The sequence below is a fragment of the Populus euphratica genome, unplaced genomic scaffold, assembly GCF_000495115.2.
Source record: "Populus euphratica unplaced genomic scaffold, PopEup_1.0 scaffold121.1, whole genome shotgun sequence".
Taxonomy (NCBI): domain Eukaryota; kingdom Viridiplantae; phylum Streptophyta; class Magnoliopsida; order Malpighiales; family Salicaceae; genus Populus; species Populus euphratica.
The window spans coordinates 232,569-253,817 of NW_011499968.1; the positions used below are offsets into that span (position 1 = coordinate 232,569).

A 21,249-nucleotide genomic window follows, 5' to 3' on the forward strand; every position below is an offset into this window, starting at 1 on the left:
ATTAGGTCATTCTTTATATATATATATATATATATTATTTTGACCCGGTATCGTGGGTTGTTAGTTCATCGAGTTATTGAGTCAGAATTTTTTTGTGTTATATTTTTTTGATTTTGTATTTAACTTTACAATTTCCTTTCATTTTTCTTTATGCAGATTTTTTTGTTCTCATGTCCTTAATTATATTTTTAATTAATTTAATTTAGATTGTCTGTTTGCGGCGTAATGCCGCGCCATATTTGTAGTATTTTCTAATCATTCTCATTTCAAGGGAATGAGGCTGTGCGTTGGGCTCGAGGGTTAACATATACTTAAACCATGAATCTTTTCAATGATTTCAATATCTGTGAACTCTGCATGTTGGGTTTGTTTTACAACGCACATAAATGTTGAGTCTAAGGGCTAGAATTTCACCATGTTTCCTAAGTTTCGACAATGGGAAAAGAATCGAAAGCCTAAGTTTTCAGGGCAAGCAAAAGCCCAGCAACACTTCTCAGCGTCTGCTTGGCTGGCTAAAATGGTCTCAATCAATGAGCTGAAAGCAATATTGCGTGTGAGATCATGTTTCATAAATTTCATACAAAAATTAACGCACACTGGTTTATGTAAAACACAGTTGATCAGAAATAGTTGATGGCCAAGCCATCCAATCTTTTTATTTTGATCTCAACTCAACCAAATGTAATTTTAATGCAATAGGATTCATGGATGCAAACATGATTGAATTCTATATAAACTTTCAATTCCCATTTCATGTCGGACAGGAAAATTTTTGAATCAGAAGGGAAAACACAACAGTGCTAAACCAGACAAAATGTGCAGCAGCATCCATCCTCGATCAAAATTCTGACCATAGTAAATGATGGTGTGTGTCTTGAAGAAGTAAACTATACAGAACCTGTAAAAGTTTCTTCTTTCTATGGAATCTATTCTGTTACACCCTGCTGACTCTGAGATGGTGTGAACTAATAATGTTGTTATAATCAAGCCTATTTCTTCTGTTCAGATACAGTTCCTGGCATTCTCATTGCTGTTTGTTCTGCTGCCGCGGCAGGTCTTGCTTCTGCGTACATATCATGATGTCATATGTTGAGTGTCAATTCGGGGAAACATCAACACAAATAGTAGTAACAGAAAATTTCTCAAGACACTTAACTGGTAATTGGTAGCGAGGAGGAAGCTGAAGTAGGATTCGATAAGGTCCCGAGAGCATTGTGTTGCTGAGAGTTGTGCATTATTTTTGGGTAGTGACTAGGGCTGTTTTGTCCATGTTGAGCATAGAGTGGATAGTAATTCATGTAGACTCCTGGGGAACCTGGTGCCGCGGCGGGGTAATAGAATGGAAACTGTTTCCCTCCGTATGCATTGTAAGAATTATTCTGCAAGACAAAAAAAAAAAAAACTTGTTGGGCAATCAAAACCCGTACACGCTTCTGCCTGTGTATGCAGGCATTTATCAGTGAGCTATCTCAGAAAAACTAACCATTGCATAAGTGTTCTGTGGGTAGATAGGATACCTGAAAGGTAAGGGGCAAGAAAATTAGAAGACTATTAAGTATTTCGACAATTCTTTTCAAATAAGATAGTTTCTTTACCCAAAAACTGAATAAGGAAATGCATATTGAGGTATTTGTTGATTGAAGTACGCAGAAGGGCCCTGAGTGTTTAATGGTGTCATGGATCTTGATGCTGCAGGTCCAAGTTTATCAGTTCCTGCAGCTTTAAAGAAAAAGGGACAAAAAAACAAGGATTAGAATAAAAATCACCAACATGGAATCAAGACATAAACCAGAATTATGAACTTCCTACTAGTGGCAAGCAATCATGGACCATAAGCAGTTAATTAGACCTTTCTTTTGTGCACCAAAGGCTGCAAGATTGCAGTTGGCTCTCCTTCCATCAATAACAGGATATGGATTTTGACAAGCTCCTGTTGCTGAACCAGGATCCTTGAAAGTTACCTAAGAAGCACACACATGACAAAACTATAGTGAATCACATACATGATCATGCCTAATCTGCAGAAAACTTAGCTAAAAACAGTGGGGCTAGCTTACAAAGCCATATCCTTTTGATCTTCCAGTGCTCCTATCAATGATCACAACTGCTTCTTTGATCTCTCCAAACTGCTCAAAATACCTGTGTAAAGAATCACTTCTAGTCTCCCACGGCAATCCTCCAACAAAAATCTTGGTGTAAGTTGTCTCACGAGTGAATTCTGAAACACTATTAGTTCCATTGATCACCATCTTACTTTCCATGATCTCTTGAGACATCCCAATTCAGATACACTAAATCCGAACTGCCTCAAGCTGCTACAAGAACTCAACAAAGAACTAGCTATATGATCCTCCCCCAGATGCCCAAATATGGTGAAAAAGAGCTAGAAAGTTGGAAAGAGCAGTTTGATAACCAAAATCAATACCAAAACACTACTTTAATCAACACCCTGCCTTTTTCTGTCTCCTGTTTCTATATATAAAAAAATAGTCTGTCAGGTGCTCTTGGATTCCCCAGCAAAGATACTCTTAACAAGAAAACTGTTTAACTGTTTAGAAAATTAAAAGTTTCAGGCTCAAAAAGAAAACGAAATACACGAGAAAACCCTAAGCACATATGCAATATACATATTTTTTTTTTTGTGCAGACTAATATGGAAAGCTAGAGAAGAAGAACAAGAGATGAGGGCAGATGTTTAGGAAATTTCCAAAGTAATAAAAAACAAAATTTTTGTTTCCTTTCTTTGGAACATGCTTTCATGGGTCCAAAGTTTTTGTGCCCTAAGGTATCTAACTTCCTACCTCCTACCTCCTACCAACTGTTCCTAGTTTTTCTTCCTAGCTAAGTCTTCAAGAGTGGGACCATGATGAGATAAACCCTTTCATTTCCTTTTATTTCATGGAAGATTAATTAGCCACTTGCCCTTAATTTATATATTGATGGCGGTAGGGTTTTAAAAATGTGAAAATGATTTATGACCAGGTGTCCCCCGCATTGATCAACGATCATGGAAGAAGACTTTTTGGAGCATAAATATTCAAGGTGGTAATCATGGTGGGGGCTCAAATTGTAGATTATTTATTACAAGTAGAAAAGACAGCATGGATGCTTTGTCCGATAGGGGACCATTTAGAGATTAAGATAAATCAGGACAATTATTCCAACGGAAAAATCAAGATTTTGTTTTCATTTTCCAATGATGGAGAAGGAGAACATGTCCCTGCTTTGATCGTGCTGTGTATGGGTCAAACCTTGCTTTCTTGTTATCTTCTTTAATCGAACTTTTCATGTTTTAGTTTCGATGGTATTTGGCGGGGGAACCGAGAGTTACACCGCAGGGCTCAACTCATTTCTTTTTGGTTTTATAGACATGTTATGAAGATAAAAATTAGTGATTCAAGTTTGACAGCTGAATATATTAATTTTCATTTAATTAAACGATAAAAATTAAATAACGACAACATATAAATAAAAATGAAAAACAAACATCTTTCCAAAAAGGAATTAAAAAAATAAATAAAAAATAATCTAAAAAATTAATTCAAGTCGAGTTATAACGACAAATATATAATTTCAGTAATTAGAATTGAAAAAAACCAGGTTATTATATCAAATCCACAACTTAAATCATGAGATCGAGATAACCTAACATAAAAATACCAAAGTTTTTTTTTAAAAAAAAATAACGAATGATGAGAACATAAAAAAATAAAAAATTAACAAATAATGTCAACCTACTTTAGGTTTTTAAATATATGATCTTGGTCAATAGAATGGAAGCTTCCTTTTTCGAAAAACTCAACCCCTGATCAATTAAAAGATGAAAGATGAAATTAAAAATAATAATTATACAAATTAATTTAAAATAAAAATAATAATTAAAAAATAAGGATTAAAATTGAAATAAAAAATAAATTTTATTTTTGATTAAAGAATAAAATTGAAAAGAAAAAAATAATTTAACAAAAGGATAAAAAATTAAAACAATCAAAAGAACAAGAATCAAAATTTCAATAAAAAGTATTTTATTGAAGGGTGAAATTAAAAAAAAAATCAATTCAACAAAAGGAACTATAAGAAAAAAAATAACAACGAGGTTCAAATTAAAAAAATTATATATCTCAAATTAGAATTGAATCATTAAATTGAAAACAAATCAAAATTTTACAAAAATAACAAAGAATAAAAAATAGAAATCTAAAGAATATAGACCTAAATGGCACTACCCATGAATTTGAGAACAATTTTAAAATTTTACATAGCTAGCATGGGTTTCAAATAGATGAGAAAGAAAAAAGGAAGAAACAAAACATCACCGGTAATAAACCATCGACTACTACTTTTCTCAACAAAAAAGAAGACATCATATCACTTTTAAATATACATTAGAAGAGGGATTTTGACTGTTTGGAGGCGTTGCATTTACCACTTGAAATGCGTGTGCACATTTCACACGCTTCTTTAGTTGACATGATAATTATATAAAAAAAATCATTATAAAAATACAACAAAATCTCTTGATATCATTTTAAAATTTTTTATTTTTAAGGGCCCATTAATTGACTTGATAATAACATTAAAAATATTATGAAAATATAAAAAAAAGCCATTCATCGCTAGTTTTAAATTTTTTGCTTTCAAAAGCATTCTAGTCATTTCATTGTATTTTATATTTATTTATTCAAATACTAAATTTTCTCTAAACTAATATGATAATCATAAAAAAAATTATTATAAAAAAATAATATAAAAAGCCCTTTAATGCAAAATTTTAAATTTTTTTATCTCCAATAATGTTTTGGTCTCTTTACTATGCTTTTTATTTTTTTATATTCATTAAAATATCAAATTATTTATTAGCTGATATGATAATAACAAAAAACTGTTATGAAAATATGAAAAATTCTTTTAATGTCAATTTTAATTTTTTATCTTTTAATAATGTTTTAAGCATTTCACTTCCTTTTAAAAATAAAAAAGATTTATTTATTTTTAATTAATTTGATAATAACTAATGAACTTTATAATAAAAACATTAATTTTCTTAATAACTAGTTTTAAGTTTTTTGGTGAGAAGAATAAAATCATAAAAATACTTTTTTGATGAATAATATTTTCATTCACAGTCTACAATGTTTTTCCTTTCTGTTTTAGCTTTTATTATTGATGGTTAATCTTGATTTTTCATATTTAGATTTTTGAAAAGGTAAATAAAACAATCTTATAACCAAACCAATCTGCCTATATATAAAACTTAAATTTGGAGCATTTTGTCGGAATTCCTAGCTTAGATGAATGCATGTGTTCAGCATGGGTTGAAAATAACTCTGTCAAAAGTAATTAATCATAGAATTCTGCTTAATAAATATAAAATTAAAGTCTTATAAGACAATGCATAGTACAATAAAAACACAGGTTGGATAAATATATGAATGATAATAGGTATTCAAGATTCAAATTTCTCTATATTATTTTATTTATTATTATAAATAAAAAATTTAAATATTCATATTTTATTTTTTAAATTTTGAATATCCATATAAATATTTATTATCCTGCCATGAAAAACCTATATCCTTGCAATTTGGAGTATCATTGAATTATTTTCCCTAGATAAATGTCGTTTTTCGGATCCTGCGGATCGGGCCGAATTGCGATGGATTCAGTCTCGGTCATAGCCCAAACACATGATGGAAAGCTGGACACTTGTATACGGACGAAGACAACTTAACTAACGTTAATCCAGTTCTGTTACTCAAAGCACCAAGCCTCTTTCCCTGTCTCTCACCCTCTAGCGATTGCGTTTGTAGAGGTTTTAGCGAAGACAAAATGGAAGAGATTGAAAAGGGCATCAAAGGAGGCAGTGAGGAGAGATGGAAAGGAGCTGTTGATAATCTAACAGAGATGACATCAAATCTTGATTCTCTTGAAAAATTACTTCTTAAAAAAGCTGTCTTTGTTGACGACGAAACCTTCTCCAAAGCCTCCCTCACTTCTGAACAAGCCCGCACTATCAAGGTTTTGATCTGGGATCTTCCTATTTCATTAAATCTTGATCGGATTGTTGGTAAATCATGGTTCTTTACGTTGGTTTCTTCCGTTTGTCATGATCTTTGACCAGTTTCACAATCTGGGTTTTGCAAAGATAGTTTCCCCCCCCTCCATTTCTAGGTTTTCTGATGTAATGAATGCTTCGATTATTTGACTGTGAGTGTAAGAGTAGAATTACTGGATTTCTCCTAAACTTGTACAATGTTGGCAATTTAAGTTAAAGTCTTCAAATGTTCTTGCTAGTTCATTCATTAGGGCACTTTCTTTGACCATTTGGAGTAAAAAAAGATAATTAATTTTGAATCCAAATTTCTTTGGACACCAAAATGTAACTGTTTACAGATATTTAACAAATGAAGTTACATGCGACACGAAAATCTTCGCTAATAAATTTGACGCTTGCATCATGGGCTTGCAACCTGTTGGATCATGCCTGTATAAAGCTTTTGTCTAGTGATTGAGATTTCAAGATAGTGATGCTGGTTTGCTATTGTGTATACTTACCTCATATGCACAATCAACACGCATCTAGATTTTATTACTGGGTAAGTTTATAACTAGAGTTGATTACTACTAGGTTTGTAGCATGCTGTTTGATACTGTCTTTGTAGCATGTGCAATCTTTTCTCTTGTTGCCTTAATGTATGAGTTTCCCTTTTCTTTTTACCAAGGCAGCATCAAAATCATATACAGGCTATCTGTTGTGTGTAGGTTCTTGAACAACGGGTAGAGACTTTGGAAAGGGAACTTGATGCTGCCATCTCAGCTTCTGCTCGTGCTCGTGCAGAAAAGCGACAAGCAGAGGCAGCACAAAAGGCTGCTGAATTACGTGCACAAGAGATAACAAGAGAACTTGAGAACACCACAAGTATGTATGCCAACTCTTCTTTTCAATACCCCTGGATGTCCAGTCAAATGCTGCGCGCCGAGCCAGCCTTGTGCCTTGGCCTGAATGACATTTAATATAACCATATATCCCTATACGTGTATTGGCTACACTTATGTGATTTCTATTTTCAAAGTTAGGGAGGGTCTTGCCTGTCTATTAGCAGGGGAGGCATGGCCAAGAAGCTGCCAGCAGACTGCCCCCTTCCACTTGGCCTTTGAAAGAAAAATTAGGAAAAGTTAGCTTCATTCTCAGTTCAATCTGAATATCTGTGTGATGCAGCCAGCAAGAGTAGCATTTGTTTTCCTATTTGATTCTAAAGCTCAGGAAGGTTTTTGTGATTAATTCACTGGGCACTACTGTAGCTTTCATATTTCTGGAAATTGTAGGTCTAGATTTCTAATTTAAAGTTCAGTAGCCTTTGAATTTTTTGGTTTGGTTTGGTTTTTCCTATTCTAAATAGAAATTATAGTGTTTTCTTATAAACAAGTTTAAATCTTTAGTAGACGAGTACTAAAACTTCAATGTATAGCTATGACATCTTTAGATAAGGATAAAAGGCCATATTCTCATAGAATTGCCAACACTTATGCTCTTGTGATTGAGTGATGCAATCAATTTTTGGTGCGACTCCTAAGAACCATAGTTGAGATGATTAGGTCTCTCCCACTAGGTGTAATTCCTAGAATCTGTACCAGTGCAAAGCTTAGTCGTTTACTTCCATCCGCGATTAAATTTCAAACCTGAAATCCTTTTCTTATTGGGTTCGCCCCAAAATGCCAATTTTCCAAACCCCAGCCCACCTTAATACACTCGTGGGACAAAAAAATCAAATCTGTATTTATGAGTCCCAAAGCATGGAAACATTTTTTTGTCTGGAATTTAGATTGTCAAGAAATTGCAATTGCATCATGGCATTCCAAGTTTGAAGTTGAACAATGCTATCTGTTATCATGATCTGTAAAATGCTAAGCAGTGTATGAGAAATGGATTGTTGAAGGAGTGGAAGTAATAACAGAGTGGTAATTGAATATGATGTAAAGTGCTCATGTGGATAGTTTATTTGTTAGCTTGAAAGTACTCTCTGTGGGTGAGACAGAGAGGGTCTATATTGAGGATTACGGGGAGTCTATGCAGTGCAAGCAAGGTGACTAGTGGAATTGGTTTAGGAAAAGATCGGAGCTCATCAAGCCAAATCTCTCTAAGATACCCCATCAATCTAAGATTAATTTGAGGATTCTTCCACTAATATCTCATTTGATCGTCTTCATCACCTGTGATAAAAACAATGTCATGTTAGCCATGATAATAATTTAAAATAAACTAGTAATCTCTTCATCTGAATACATTAAAGGTTAATTTGTGCAAAAAATCTGAACAATCACTCCATCAAAGTCCTGCCTTATTGAGCCTAAGCAAAGCCATGTAATACAATCCTATGCTTACTGTTGCTTGCAGCACCTGGGTGTTTTTTTATTAGTTGATTCTCGAAATCAATGGGAACTTCAATGTTTTTCAATCTAACCTGTTTCTGGACATGATTAATCTCTTCCTTCTCAATTTTTTTTTGGCAATTACTATATTAAATTTTCACTTTGACAAAATTTTAAGTACAATGTTGCTCCCCTTTGCTGCAGAGGTATTTGAATTGCACATGGAAGAGTTGCGTGCAAAGCAAGACGAGATTTCAAAGCGTGATGGTGACATTAAACTTTTGGAAGCAATAATTCAGACGCTTGGTGGAAAGGAATCCCATTCTTTGAATGGGTAAACATATTTTTTCCTCCTATTATGTAGATGAAAGTGTTCTGTAAAATGATTTGTTTACACTGTTCATGCTTGACAACAAAATATTTAGGAACCTAAGAATGTGCCCTCTTTGATACAAACATTCATTTACCTTTCGGTGTCACTCGAGAAGACAATTTCTAAAGGTAATAGCATCCTCTGGTTACATGATAGTGGCTAATGTTTCAATCCATCCCTCCTTTAACCTGTTTCATTGCAGAAGTGAGTCAGGATCAGGTCTGATACTTTGATCTCAAGTTTCATAAATAACAGTGGTGATTTTTGCAATTAAAACTGTATACGCTTTTTGCGTAACACCCTTAGTTTCTCTTTCACAGTCAATGAGCTAATGCAGAAAATGCTACTTGAATTGGTCTGACAATTCAAAGATGGCCTAGTTCAACATTCAAGCATTATTTCCTATAGGAGACCATTTTGTTTAGTTAAGATTTGGAGCCATGATTTTTAGGTGAATTTGTCACGGGGTATTTTAAGCCATGAGTGATGGACAATTGAAGATATATCAAAAGGAATTGTGGACTTTGTTTTAGATTGTTTCAAGCTAACCAAGTTTCCTATCATGCTTGTAAACTCAAGCCAGTAATCACACCCTTGCAAGTTAACTCCATAGGTTAGAAGTATGAAACTAAAGAAAAGGAAAAATAAACCCAATCCGAGAAAAATAATCATAATTATAAAGTTAATGTAGAATCTATCCAATATTAAGATTCCTACGATATGATTATTCTTTCCTCAACCACGGCTTATATTCCAAATGCTGTATAAAATCGTGAAAAAAATAATAATCCTGCAAACTCTCTTATCACAGCATGGATGGCTTCTTTTGAAGGGAAAAAAGGATTGACTGGACTTGGGTTTACAAAAGTGGACTCGAACATACCTAGATGGAGATCCAAAAGGAGTGGGAAGACTCAAATCTCAGGGTCTCACCTCACTCGTGTTCATTCCAATATTTCATTCGATGACTAAGAAGACCTGGCTAGCCAGTGCCAAAATGGAGGTTGGGTCTGGTGGAGGTGTCTGCTTCTGCTGAAGAGTCAATAGATTAATTAGCAAGTCAACCACCTTCAGTGATCATATTATAGTTAGTTAATCCTTAGTACTCCGTGGATTCTAGGAAGATTTTTGCCACCATCCTTCATTTTCCACCATGAGATGATGGCATTTTCTTGGTGGAGGCTCCAACAATACCTAGCAAGATCACTTCAAGCAGGTTAAGCTCTGAAGTTATGTCATCATTAAATTTTTACCACAAGCAGATTAGTGGTAGGAGCCTGTAAATGCTGCAGCTATACATATCATCATCTCTTGCGTCACACTTGAGAATAAGTTCAGAAATGGATTGTAAGCATAATCTTCCAAGCTCAACAAATTTGTTTTTTCTAGGAGGAATTTTAGTTTGCTCTAGCAAAATTCATTTATCTCAAATTTCCCACTCCAAATTCATGTTGAAGTTTAAAGAAATGATCCAATTGAACAGGATATACAACACGGATCGGATCTATACACGAGAAATAGTTTTTTTTTTTTTTTACCAAATTAGTTTCTTAAATAATATAAATTATTGATAGATTATATTTAATTGACATTAGGAGAAATTCATTGAGATAGATATTTTAAAATGAATATTTTACCTTGACAAATATAATGTTTAGATCACGTAATCACTTATGGCAAGCATCTTTCTAAAAGAGCCAAGGGTGTGCTCTATTGTTCATCAAATCTTGCCCGAAAATCTCCAGCTATGAGTTCTAGGAGTCAAGATTCTTATGAACCATCTTTTACATGCCCTACTATGTTAAATCATCAGCCAACTTCCTGTTAGAACCACCGTTATAATCATCAACCAAAGTTATTAAACCTGGTTTTACTTTGATAGTTTGCCCGGAGCATAGTTGGATCAATTTGTTTTGAAAACAAAAGTTAACATAATGGATCAATCTATGACCTGATTGATCCATTCAAAATTCAAGATAATTTTTTTTAATAACATCATTTTAACTTAAAAAAATATAAAATAATTGTAAGGTAGGCTTGTGAACTTTGCTTTACCATATCCTAAATGCCGTCTGCCCCGTCTCAACCAAACCCATTATCATGTGTCAACTGCATATTTGCATCAGCAAATGTTTGGTCTGTAATTATTGATTCAATTGGTGTACAAACTGATCAGTTTCAGAAAAAGACACCAATAATCTTCCTCTTATTTTTTTCTATTTTATGGACCACTAATCAAATGCTTAGAATGTAATAAGAGCAGATCTATAAAAGATAATGCACCTAGGATGATGCAGTGTTTAATCATAACACATCTTCTTACATAACCAAACCCCAAGATAATTATAAAACAGAAATAAAAAAGGACAAACCAAAAAGAACCCTAAACTGCAAAATGCTGGTCCAGCATGACCTATATATATATAAAAGCATACTCCATGAAGATTATTATTTGTATTGGCCATTTTCCCCTCTCATTATCGTGTTATTCTTAGTATGGTTAGTGTTTTATTCTAATTATATATTTAAAAATATTTAATTAATTAACATATACTATAGTTTTGTATGGTTTCTATTGAATTTTTTTTTTAAAAAATATTGATTAAAAAAAGTTATAATTTATAGTTTTTCTTAGACTTTTTCTTTAAAAAAACACAACCACATTGTCATACACATACTTACTTTAATAATTTAAAGTGGTGCCAACGTTTTATATGTTGAGTTTTTCAAAACACATGTATACATTGAAAATGATAAATTTAAAATTTTTTAAAAGTTCTAAAAATCTTATTAAATAGATATAGAGTTATTTAGGGTTTATGTTAAACTTATCTGAATTGTTCTTTTCAGCTTTGAATAATTACTTTAAGGTTGAGTTGTCGTAAAATATAAGTTGTCCAAATATCTAGCTGTTAACAGTAATTCTCTTAAACCCTTTTAAAAGAGAGAGATTGCTATACCTTAGAGTGTACTCTTTTTTTGTGTGTGTGTTTTAGGTATTTTTATACTATATTCTATTTACCTTAAAAAATAAGAGGTATAACATTCTATTTATGGAGAAACCTAAAAGCCCTATAAATAATAAAATATAAATTTACCCCTTAAATAATATCACATATATTATTTTCAGCTAATTTTAGAGATTTATTCAATTAAGTCATTGATTGTTTTTAAATCTAGAATTACAATCTCCTGTATTAATTACATTCTAGTCCTTAAATTCTAAAATTCATTTACAATTAAGTCACACTTGATTAATCTTTCATTTTAATTTCTAACTAATAATTCTTATATTTGTGATATATTATATCAGACCAGTGTTTTGGCCCAATGGATCTAAGCTCAAAGTTTAGCACAAACTTAACCCAGCCAACCAAGGTATTTAAAAAAAAAAATTGCAAGAGAAATTGTTATCTGTATCTCCTTTTTTTCTTCCTTGCCATAATTTTTTTCTAAAATACCAAGGATTTCAATTTTAAGTTTTCAGTATAAGAAAGGTTGAATAAGTATCTTCCTTTACCGTTATTTTTAATTAAGACATTGATTGTAGAAAGATTAAAGAAGTGTTTAGGGTTTTTTATATTGTTTTGGTGATTGAATGATCTAAAAGTTATAATTGATGTTTTAGGGTGTTGGTTAGCCTTAAATGAAGTGATTAGACTAGAATCATGGATTATTGAAGAACATATTGTGTTTTTACAGGATTTATAAATTTGAAGACTGATAGATTAGGATTCTAGAAATCTCGATCAACCGGTCGATTGATTAATTTGATGTTGTTGGTCAACCAGTTAGTCTAAACCAGCCAACCAATTAGCTTGTAGTGGCGGTTGATTGGTTGGACATTTCGGTCGACGAGTTGACTCAGTAGTAGGGGTAACTCAGGTTTATTAGGTTCGATAAATTTGAGTTATATTCGGGATTGATCAGGTAAATCAGTTTAACTTTATAATTACATTTTGATCTTTAAACTTAAAGTTTTAATCTTTTATGTTATTTTGCTTCAAGTTATTTTTTAGTGTTTTCCATATCTATTATAGGTTTTGTTGATGTTTCTTTTTATGTTTTTCAGTAGTCTCTAGTTCTGCATCCGCATATATTTTGCTTTTATTTTTCAGGTGAGTAGAATAATCTTTAATATGCATGTAATATAAATAATATATGTATGTTGATTATATGATGAATATAATTGATTAATTATTGAATATTTATATATGTTGCTTTATTATTTGAGTACTTATTTATTTTTAAATTTACACTCACATCCTGTTGAGTTAAATTATATTCATTTGCTTTGATAATTATGCTAACATCTATTATGTCTTGATATAAAAATTGTTTGTAACTTCATATTAATAAAGCGTAGTTAGTTTATATGTACATAATATTCTGTATACCTAGCTAGTGAACGAGACACTGAACTATGATGATTGATCCTTCCATAGTAGTGACCTTCAGGGATCACCTGATCTCTGATATGCATTACACTATCTTATATTAATATTTTTAGTGCATATATATATATATCAAGATACGTACTACCTGTAAATTATTAAATGCTTTTTCTTTACTGAGTTGTTTCCTTAGTCTATTAATATTACCTTAGTCTGTGAGTGAAGTTATTTCCTTCGTAAAAGAAGAAATATAATATATATCGATCTTAACAACTCTAATTAATATTCACTCTTAATAAAATATTGACCGGGAACATTTAATAACAATGATTCGATGCAATAAGAATTTTATAATTATAACAACTTTATAATTCTTTTTACAAAGTATTTTTATCTCGTGAAATATATATTTACTCTAGATTCATTAATTAAATATTAGATTTATTAACCAAATATAAATGAATGTTAAGATAAAAAAAAGCTCTAATTAATAATAAATATATTTTACATCAAAAAAATCAATGCTATATGTATCCAAATGATTGACTATAATGTATATTCACTAACATTATGCAATGCCACTTGTTTGCAGTACCGATTATGTGTTTGATATTGTTGTGCATTATGTTTTTTAAAAGTGGTTTTTACTTGAAAATATATTACAATAATTTTTTTTATTTTTTTATTTTTGATATCAGTATATCAAAACCATAAAAATAACATTAAGTTGATATTTTTTAATATATTGTTTTAATGCACCTAAATATAATTTCAAATGCAAAAACAGTGACTAAATCTTGCATTACGTCATTTTACCAATTGTAAAATTGATAACAAAGTGAGTTTATTATTTTTAATCTCCTCAAATCATTTTACATTAATCAATATTATTTTTTTAAAATAATTTTAAAACTATATTTTTTACATCTGATATATTTTTAAAAAATATATTTTTTTTGGAGCTTGGCTTCTAGATGTATAAAATGAAAGGTAATGGCATGGAAGAATAGCGAGACTAAAATGCCACCTTCCACTGACCGACCCTGTCTTGCATGCGCGTTGACAGTTTTTATATCTCTCTTGCTTTCTTTAAAAAATAAATGTCTCATTGCTTCTCTTTTATCCTTTCTAAATTCAGTTTTTCCATATCTCTCCCTTAATTGCATGCAACAAAGCAGAGGAAATCCCTCTTCTCCTCTTGAAATCTTTTGAAACTTCCATGTCCATCTTTTCTTGGAGAAAAATGGGCAATTGTTTAGCTCCTTGTGTTAGACCTCCCTCTATAGGTTCATGCATTAGAATTGCTGAAGCCAATCAAGAGAAAGTTTTGCAGGTCGTGAAAACAGATGGAAAGGTTTTGGAATTCAGCACTCCAATTCTTGTGAGAGATATCTTGGTGAACTATTCTGGCTCAGGAATTGGTCTCACACAGGAGGATATAGAGCATCATCTGCCACCAGGTTACGAGTTAAAGCTCGGGAATGTTTACTATATTCTTCCTTCAGCTCCAGTGATTTCACCTGTGATTGACGTCAGAGAAGATCAAGCCAGTGGAGGTGTCAAGAAGATTAAAGTAGTTATCACAAAGCAACAACTTCAACACCTTTTGACAAAGGAAATATCTGTTGAGGAGGTTCTGTTGGGGCTAGAGCAGAAAAGTTCTTCTCTTGATTCTCCAAGAAACTGGAAGTCAAATCTGGAACCAATTCCTGAAGGGTCTGAGTAGTATAGCTTCGGAATGTACACTTCAGGTTCTGGATTTTGTCTTGTGTATCTAACAATTACGAAGTTATCATGCATGCAGATGTCCTTATTGCTTTGCCAAAGATGGAGAAGATGTAAAAATAAAAAAAGATAAGCAATTTAGGAAGAATTCTCCAACAGAATCTTGAATGATTCTCGTCTATTCCGTTCTCAACGTGTTCTTCCTGGATTAATTTCTTGAAATAGAAAGTAGGAGATGATTATCTGATATATTTCTGCTATTTTCATGCTGAAAGCTTATTACCTGAGAAATATTGGTTCATCTGGTCCGCATGGCCCCCCTTTCCGCGTGCATGATGCATACCAATGCTGTGTTTGGTTAGTGTGGACAAAAATAAAAAAAAAAAGACAGATACATGTTTTGGAGTAAATTTTATCATTTCATAACAAGACATATCTCTTCTGTCTCAATGTTTCGTTTTTTCTATATATTTCAAGATAATATCCAAACATTACCTAAAATCCTGTTTAGACCATCATGGGCAGTCCTCGATCAACCAGGCACTACATGCCAATTCAAAATTATGTTAAAAATATCTGAATTGTTTTTTTCAACTTTGAATAATTACTTCAAGGTTGAGTTGTTGCAAAGCACAAGTTGTCCAAATATCTAGCTTTTAACAGTAATTCTCTTAAACCCTTTTAGAAAAGAGAAATTGTTATACCTTAGAGTGCAATCTTTTTTTTTTGTGTGTTTTAGGTATTTTTGTAATATATTCTATTTATCTTAAAAAATAAGATGTATAGCATTCTATTTATGGAGAAACCTAAAAACCCTATAAATAATAAAATATAAATTTACCTCTTAAATAATATCACATATATTATTTTAGACTAATTTTAGAGATTTATTCAATTAAGTCATTGATTGTTTTAGATCGAGAATTACAATCTCCTGTATTAATTACATTCTAGTTCTTAAATTTTAAAATTTATTTACAATCAAGTCACACTTGATTAATCTTCCATTTTAATTTCTAACTAATAGTTTTTATATCTGTGATCTATTATATAAGACCAATGTTTTGGCCCAATGGATCTAAGTTCAAAGTTAAGCACAAACCTAACCTAGCTAACCTAGGTATTTAAAAAAAAAATTGCAAGAGAAATTGTTATCCGCATCTCCTCTTTTTCTCTCTTGCCATACTTTTTTCCTAAAATACCAAAGATTTCAATTTTAAGTTTTCAGTGCAAGAAAGGTTGAAAAAACAAATAAGTATCTTCCTTTACTAATATTTTTTATTAAGACATTGATTGTCGAAAGATTAAAGAAGTGTTTAGGGTTTTTTATATTATTTTTGTGATTGAATGATCTAAGAATTATAATTGATGTTTTAGGGTGTTAGTTAGCCTTAAATGAAGTGATTAGACTAGAATCATGGATTATTGAAGAACATAGTGTTTTTGCAGGATTTATAAATTTGAAGACTGATAGATTAGGATTCTAGAAATCTCGATCAACCAGTCGACTGATTAACTTGATGTTGTTGGTCAATCGGTTAGTCCAAACCAGCCAACTAATTAGCTTATAGTGGCGGTTGATTGGTTAGATATTTCGGTCGACCAGTTGACTCAGTAGTAGGGGTAGCTTAGGTCTATTAGGTTCGATAAATTTGGGTTATATTCGGGATTGATCAGGTAAATCAGTTTAACTTTATACTTATATTTTGGTCTTTAAGCTTAGAGTTTTAATCTTTTATGTTACTTTGTTTCAAGTTATTTTTTAGTGTTTTTCATATCCATTATAGGGTTTGTTGATGTTTCTTCTTATGATCTTTAATAGTCTCTAGTTATGCATCCGCTTATATTTTGCTTTTGTTTTTCAGGTGAGTAGAATAATCATTAATATGCATGTAATATAAATAATATATGTATGTTGATTATATGATGAATATAATTGATTAATTATTGAATATTTATATATGTTGCCTTACTATCTGAGTACTTATTTATTTTTAAATTTATAGTTACATCCTGTTAAGTTAAATTATATTCATTTACTTTGATAATTATGCTAACATCTATTATGTCTTGATATAGAAATTATTTGTAACTTCATATTAATAAAGCATTAAAGCGTAGTTAGTTTATGTGCATATAATATTTTATATACCTAGTTAGTGAATGAGACACTGATCTATGATGATTGATCCTACCACAGTAGTGACCTTCAGATATCATCTGATCTCTGAAATGTATTACACTATCTTATATTAATATTTTTAGTATACATATTTATATCAAGATACGTACTACCTATAAATTATTAAATATTTTTTTTTACTGAGTTAGTTGAACTCACTTCTTTATTTTAATATTATTTTAGGTTCTTAACTTTCGTTAGTAGGTTGACCTTTGATTGAGAGTTTCTACTATTTTATTTATGTAGGTATGCCTTGCTTGCTTCTACAAGACTTTTTTTATTCTTTGTGATTCAATGTCTGAGACACTCCAGTATTATGTTGTTTTCATTCAAGTTTATATTATCATTTCAAAGATTGGATTTTATATAATGTAATAAGTATTTTGAATTATGGGTTATTTTTATTGGTTTTGAGGAATATTTTGAAAGATTATGAAACACTTTGAAATCCTTATATAGTTTGTTTTGTAATATGTAAGTTTTGAAGCTGAATGTAGATTGGATGTCTTTATGACACTACTCCTGCATTATCAGTTATGGACCCGGTATTGGGGTCATGAGACATTAGGTTTCCTAATAAGTTGATCCAAATATAAATAAAAATTTTAAATAAAATAAGATTAAATAAATTTAATAATTTAATTTATTATCAATTCAACAATTGATTGACTTGTATTTGAAGATCAAGTATAATATCGAACAACTTGTCATGATCTTTTAAATATTCAAAAAATCATAAGTAATTTGACTAAATCTTTTATTGACTAGTTTTCTAGTGTAATTATTATCCTTTTATCAAGACTGTTATGATTTAGACATTATAGTATGAAGTATATCTGCCTTGTCAAAACATGTTCGTTCTTAACATTATAGTCATTGATTATTTGAATAAGATTTTGAAATTCTTTTCAAAACTCATTCCACTTTGTTAAGGTCGATATATATTATGTTTATTCCTTTATGAAAGAAACAACTTCTCTCATAGACTAAAGTACACAAAATATCTAGAAATAATATGGTGCTTATCAGATGATATGTATACAAAATTGACCTGTAAAAGAATCTTATATGGAGATATAAAGTGTGTGTATAGAAAGGATCATGTAATAATTGTGTAAGTGATTCTTAGACTTGAGATCATTAAGTTATCTTATATAAGAAGTATTATGTTTTAATCATGACCAAATGTGATCTTAATCAAGGGTAACAAAGAAGTAAATATTTGGTATAATATAAACTATATGAAAATATTTGAGTAATTAAAAGAAGATTTATAACCCTATGTGAATTAGAAAAAATATTTCATATATTTTCAAATAGTATTAATTGTAAATTCTTTGATTATTTAATAACAATAATTCAATATAATAAGAATCTTATAATTATAACAACTTTATAATTTTTTTTACAAAGTATTTTTATCTTATGAAATATATATTTACTCTAGATTCATTAATTAAATATTAGATTAATTAAAAAAATATAAATGAATATTAAAGATAAAAAAGCTCTTATTAATAATAAATATGTTTTTATATTAAAAAAATCAGTGCTATGTGTATCCAAATGATTGGCTACAAGGTATATTCACTAACATTATGCAGTGCCACTTGTTTGCAGTATTGATTGTGTGTTTAATATTGTGATGCATTATGTTTTTTAAAAGTGTTTTTTGTTTGAAAATATATTACAATATTATTTTTAGATTTTATTTATTTTTTATATCAGTATATCAAAAATATAAAAATAATATTTTTCAATATATTGTTTTAATGCACCTAAATATAATTTCAAATGCAAAAACAGTGACTAAATCTTGCATTACGTCATTTTACCAATTGTAAAATTGATAACAAAGTGAGTTTATTATTTTTAATCTCCTCAAATCATTTTACATTAATCAATATTATTTTTTAAAAATAATTTTAAAGCTATATTTTTTACATCTGATATATTTTGAAAAAATATTTTTTTTCGAGCTTCGCTTCTAGATGCATAAAATGAAAGGTAATAGCATGGAAGAAGAGCGAGACTAAAATGCCAACTTCCACTGACCGACCCTGTCTTGCATGCGCGTTGACAGTTTTTATATCTCTCTTGCTTTCTTAAAAAAATAAATGTCTCATTGCTTCTCTTTTATCCTTTCTAAATTCAATTTTTCCATATCTCTCCCTTCATTGCATGCAACAAAGTAGAGGAAATCCCTCTTCTCCTCTTGAAATCTTTTGAAACTTCCATGTCCATCTTTTCTTGGAGAAAAATGGGCAGTTGTTTAGCTCCTTGTGTTAGACCTCCCTCTATAGGTTCATGCATTAGAATTGCTGAAGCCAATCAAGAGAAAGTTTTGCAGGTCGTGAAAACAGATGGAAAGGTTTTGGAATTCAGCACTCCAATTCTTGTGAGAGATATCTTGGTGAACTATTCTGGCTCAGGAATTGGTCTCACACAGGAGGATATAGAGCATCATCTGCCACCAGGTTACGAGTTAAAGCTCGGGAATGTTTACTATATTCTTCCTTCAGCTCCAGTGATTTCACCTGTGATTGACGTCAGAGAAGATCAAGCCAGTGGAGGTGTCAAGAAGATTAAAGTAGTTATCACAAAGCAACAACTTCAACACCTTTTGACAAAGGAAATATCTGTTGAGGAGGTTCTGTTGGGGCTAGAGCAGAAAAGTTCTTCTCTTGATTCTCCAAGAAACTGGAAGTCAAATCTGGAACCAATTCCTGAAGGGTCTGAGTAGTATAGCTTCGGAATGTACACTTCAGGTTCTGGATTTTGTCTTGTGTATCTAACAATTACGAAGTTATCATGCATGCAGATGTCCTTATTACTTTGCCAAAGATGGAGAAGATGTAAAAACGAAAAAAGAGAAGCAATATAGGAAGAATTCTCCAAGAAACTGGAAGTCAAATCTGGAACCAATTCCTGAAGGGTCTGAGTAGTATAGCTTCGGAATGTACACTTCAGGTTCTGGATTTTGTCTTGTGTATCTAACAATTACGAAGTTATCATGCATGCAGATGTCCTTATTGCTTTGCCAAAGATGGAGAAGATGTAAAAATAAAAAAAGATAAGCAATTTAGGAAGAATTCTCCAACAGAATCTTGAATGATTCTCGTCTATTCCGTTCTCAACGTGTTCTTCCTGGATTAATTTCTTGAAATAGAAAGTAGGAGATGATTATCTGATATATTTCTGCTATTTTCATGCTGAAAGCTTATTACCTGAGAATTATTGGTTCATCTGGTCCGCATGGCCCCCCTTTCCGCGTGCATGATGCATACCAATGCTGATTTTGGTTAGTGTGGACAAAAATAAAATAAAAAAGACAGATACATGTTTTGGAGTAAATTTTATCATTTCATAACAAGACATATCTCTTCTGTCTCAATGTTTCGTTTTTTCTATATATTTCAAGATAATATCCAAACATTACCTAAAATCCTGTTTAGACCATCATGGGCAGTCCTCGATCAACCAGGCACTACATGCCAATTCAAATGTCGAGCAGAAGAAACAAAATCCCGAGATGATAGTCGTCATATTGGAAAGCAATATTATCACGTTGGGGGGAAATGAAACGATAGCTGGAAATTAGTTTTTTTTTTTTTAAGTAAATTTTGAATTATTTTTTAATATTTAGTAGGGTAATGAAAAATAAATTAAAAAATATTTTCTAGTGTTTGGTTATGTTATGAAAAATGAGTTGAAAAATAACTTATTAATATTTTATTTTTCTTGAGTTTATTAAAATAATGAGGAATAAATTTTATAAATTAAAAAATTAAATGAGAATGAATTGAAAAAAATATAATTTCATAAATTATCTCAAATAAAATAAATAATAATTAAAATAATAGAGATCAAATCTAAAAAATAAAAAATAAAAATAATAATATTAACATTTCATAAATTATTTCAAATAAAATAAGTAACAATAAAAAAAATAAAAATCAAATTTAATAAATAAAAAATTTCAATAAAAAATAATAAGAAAAAATAAATAACAATTATAAAAATAAGGACCAAAATTAATATAAAAATTAAATTTTAAGAGATGAAATTAAATAATAAATATTCAAAATAAAATATATATAGCAATTAAAAATTTAAGGATCAAATTTAATATAATTAACAAATATTATAATATTTTTAAATTTTTCACATTTTCCAGAAAGTATTTTTTACCTTAATTTTTCAGA

The 21,249-nt window shown here is 30.6% G+C and overlaps 3 protein-coding genes across 5 annotated transcripts; 2 read left to right on the plus strand and 1 right to left on the minus strand.

The window, feature by feature from the left end:
• Positions 1–616: 616 nt before the first annotated feature.
• Positions 617–2,868, minus strand: LOC105139080 (RNA-binding protein 24-B-like). Of its 3 annotated transcripts, none has more exons than XM_011045401.1 (6): positions 2,058–2,868; positions 1,850–1,961; positions 1,596–1,716; positions 1,484–1,517; positions 1,157–1,379; positions 617–1,063 (listed from the first exon to the last, which is right to left on the minus strand). In XM_011045401.1, exons 1-6 carry the CDS (start codon positions 2,274–2,276, stop codon positions 990–992), a joined length of 783 nt encoding a protein of 260 aa, XP_011043703.1. In that variant the 5' UTR covers positions 2,277–2,868; the 3' UTR covers positions 617–989. The 3 variants fall into 3 exon arrangements, with proteins under 3 accessions (XP_011043703.1, XP_011043704.1, XP_011043702.1); XM_011045402.1 differs by having other exon boundaries at positions 1,596–1,713; positions 2,058–2,867; XM_011045400.1 differs by having other exon boundaries at positions 1,596–1,719; positions 2,058–2,866.
• A 2,859-nt stretch (positions 2,869–5,727) lies between these two features.
• On the plus strand, positions 5,728–8,906 carry LOC105139082 (uncharacterized). The gene is made up of 3 exons (XM_011045403.1): positions 5,728–6,018; positions 6,763–6,919; positions 8,575–8,906. Exons 1-3 carry the CDS (start codon positions 5,830–5,832, stop codon positions 8,706–8,708), a joined length of 480 nt encoding a protein of 159 aa, XP_011043705.1. The 5' UTR covers positions 5,728–5,829; the 3' UTR covers positions 8,709–8,906.
• A 10,277-nt stretch (positions 8,907–19,183) lies between these two features.
• Positions 19,184–20,041, plus strand: LOC105139129 (uncharacterized). Its single transcript, XM_011045463.1, has 2 exons — positions 19,184–19,786; positions 19,990–20,041. Exons 1-2 carry the CDS (start codon positions 19,281–19,283, stop codon positions 20,039–20,041), a joined length of 558 nt encoding a protein of 185 aa, XP_011043765.1. The 5' UTR covers positions 19,184–19,280.
• Positions 20,042–21,249: the final 1,208 nt, after the last annotated feature.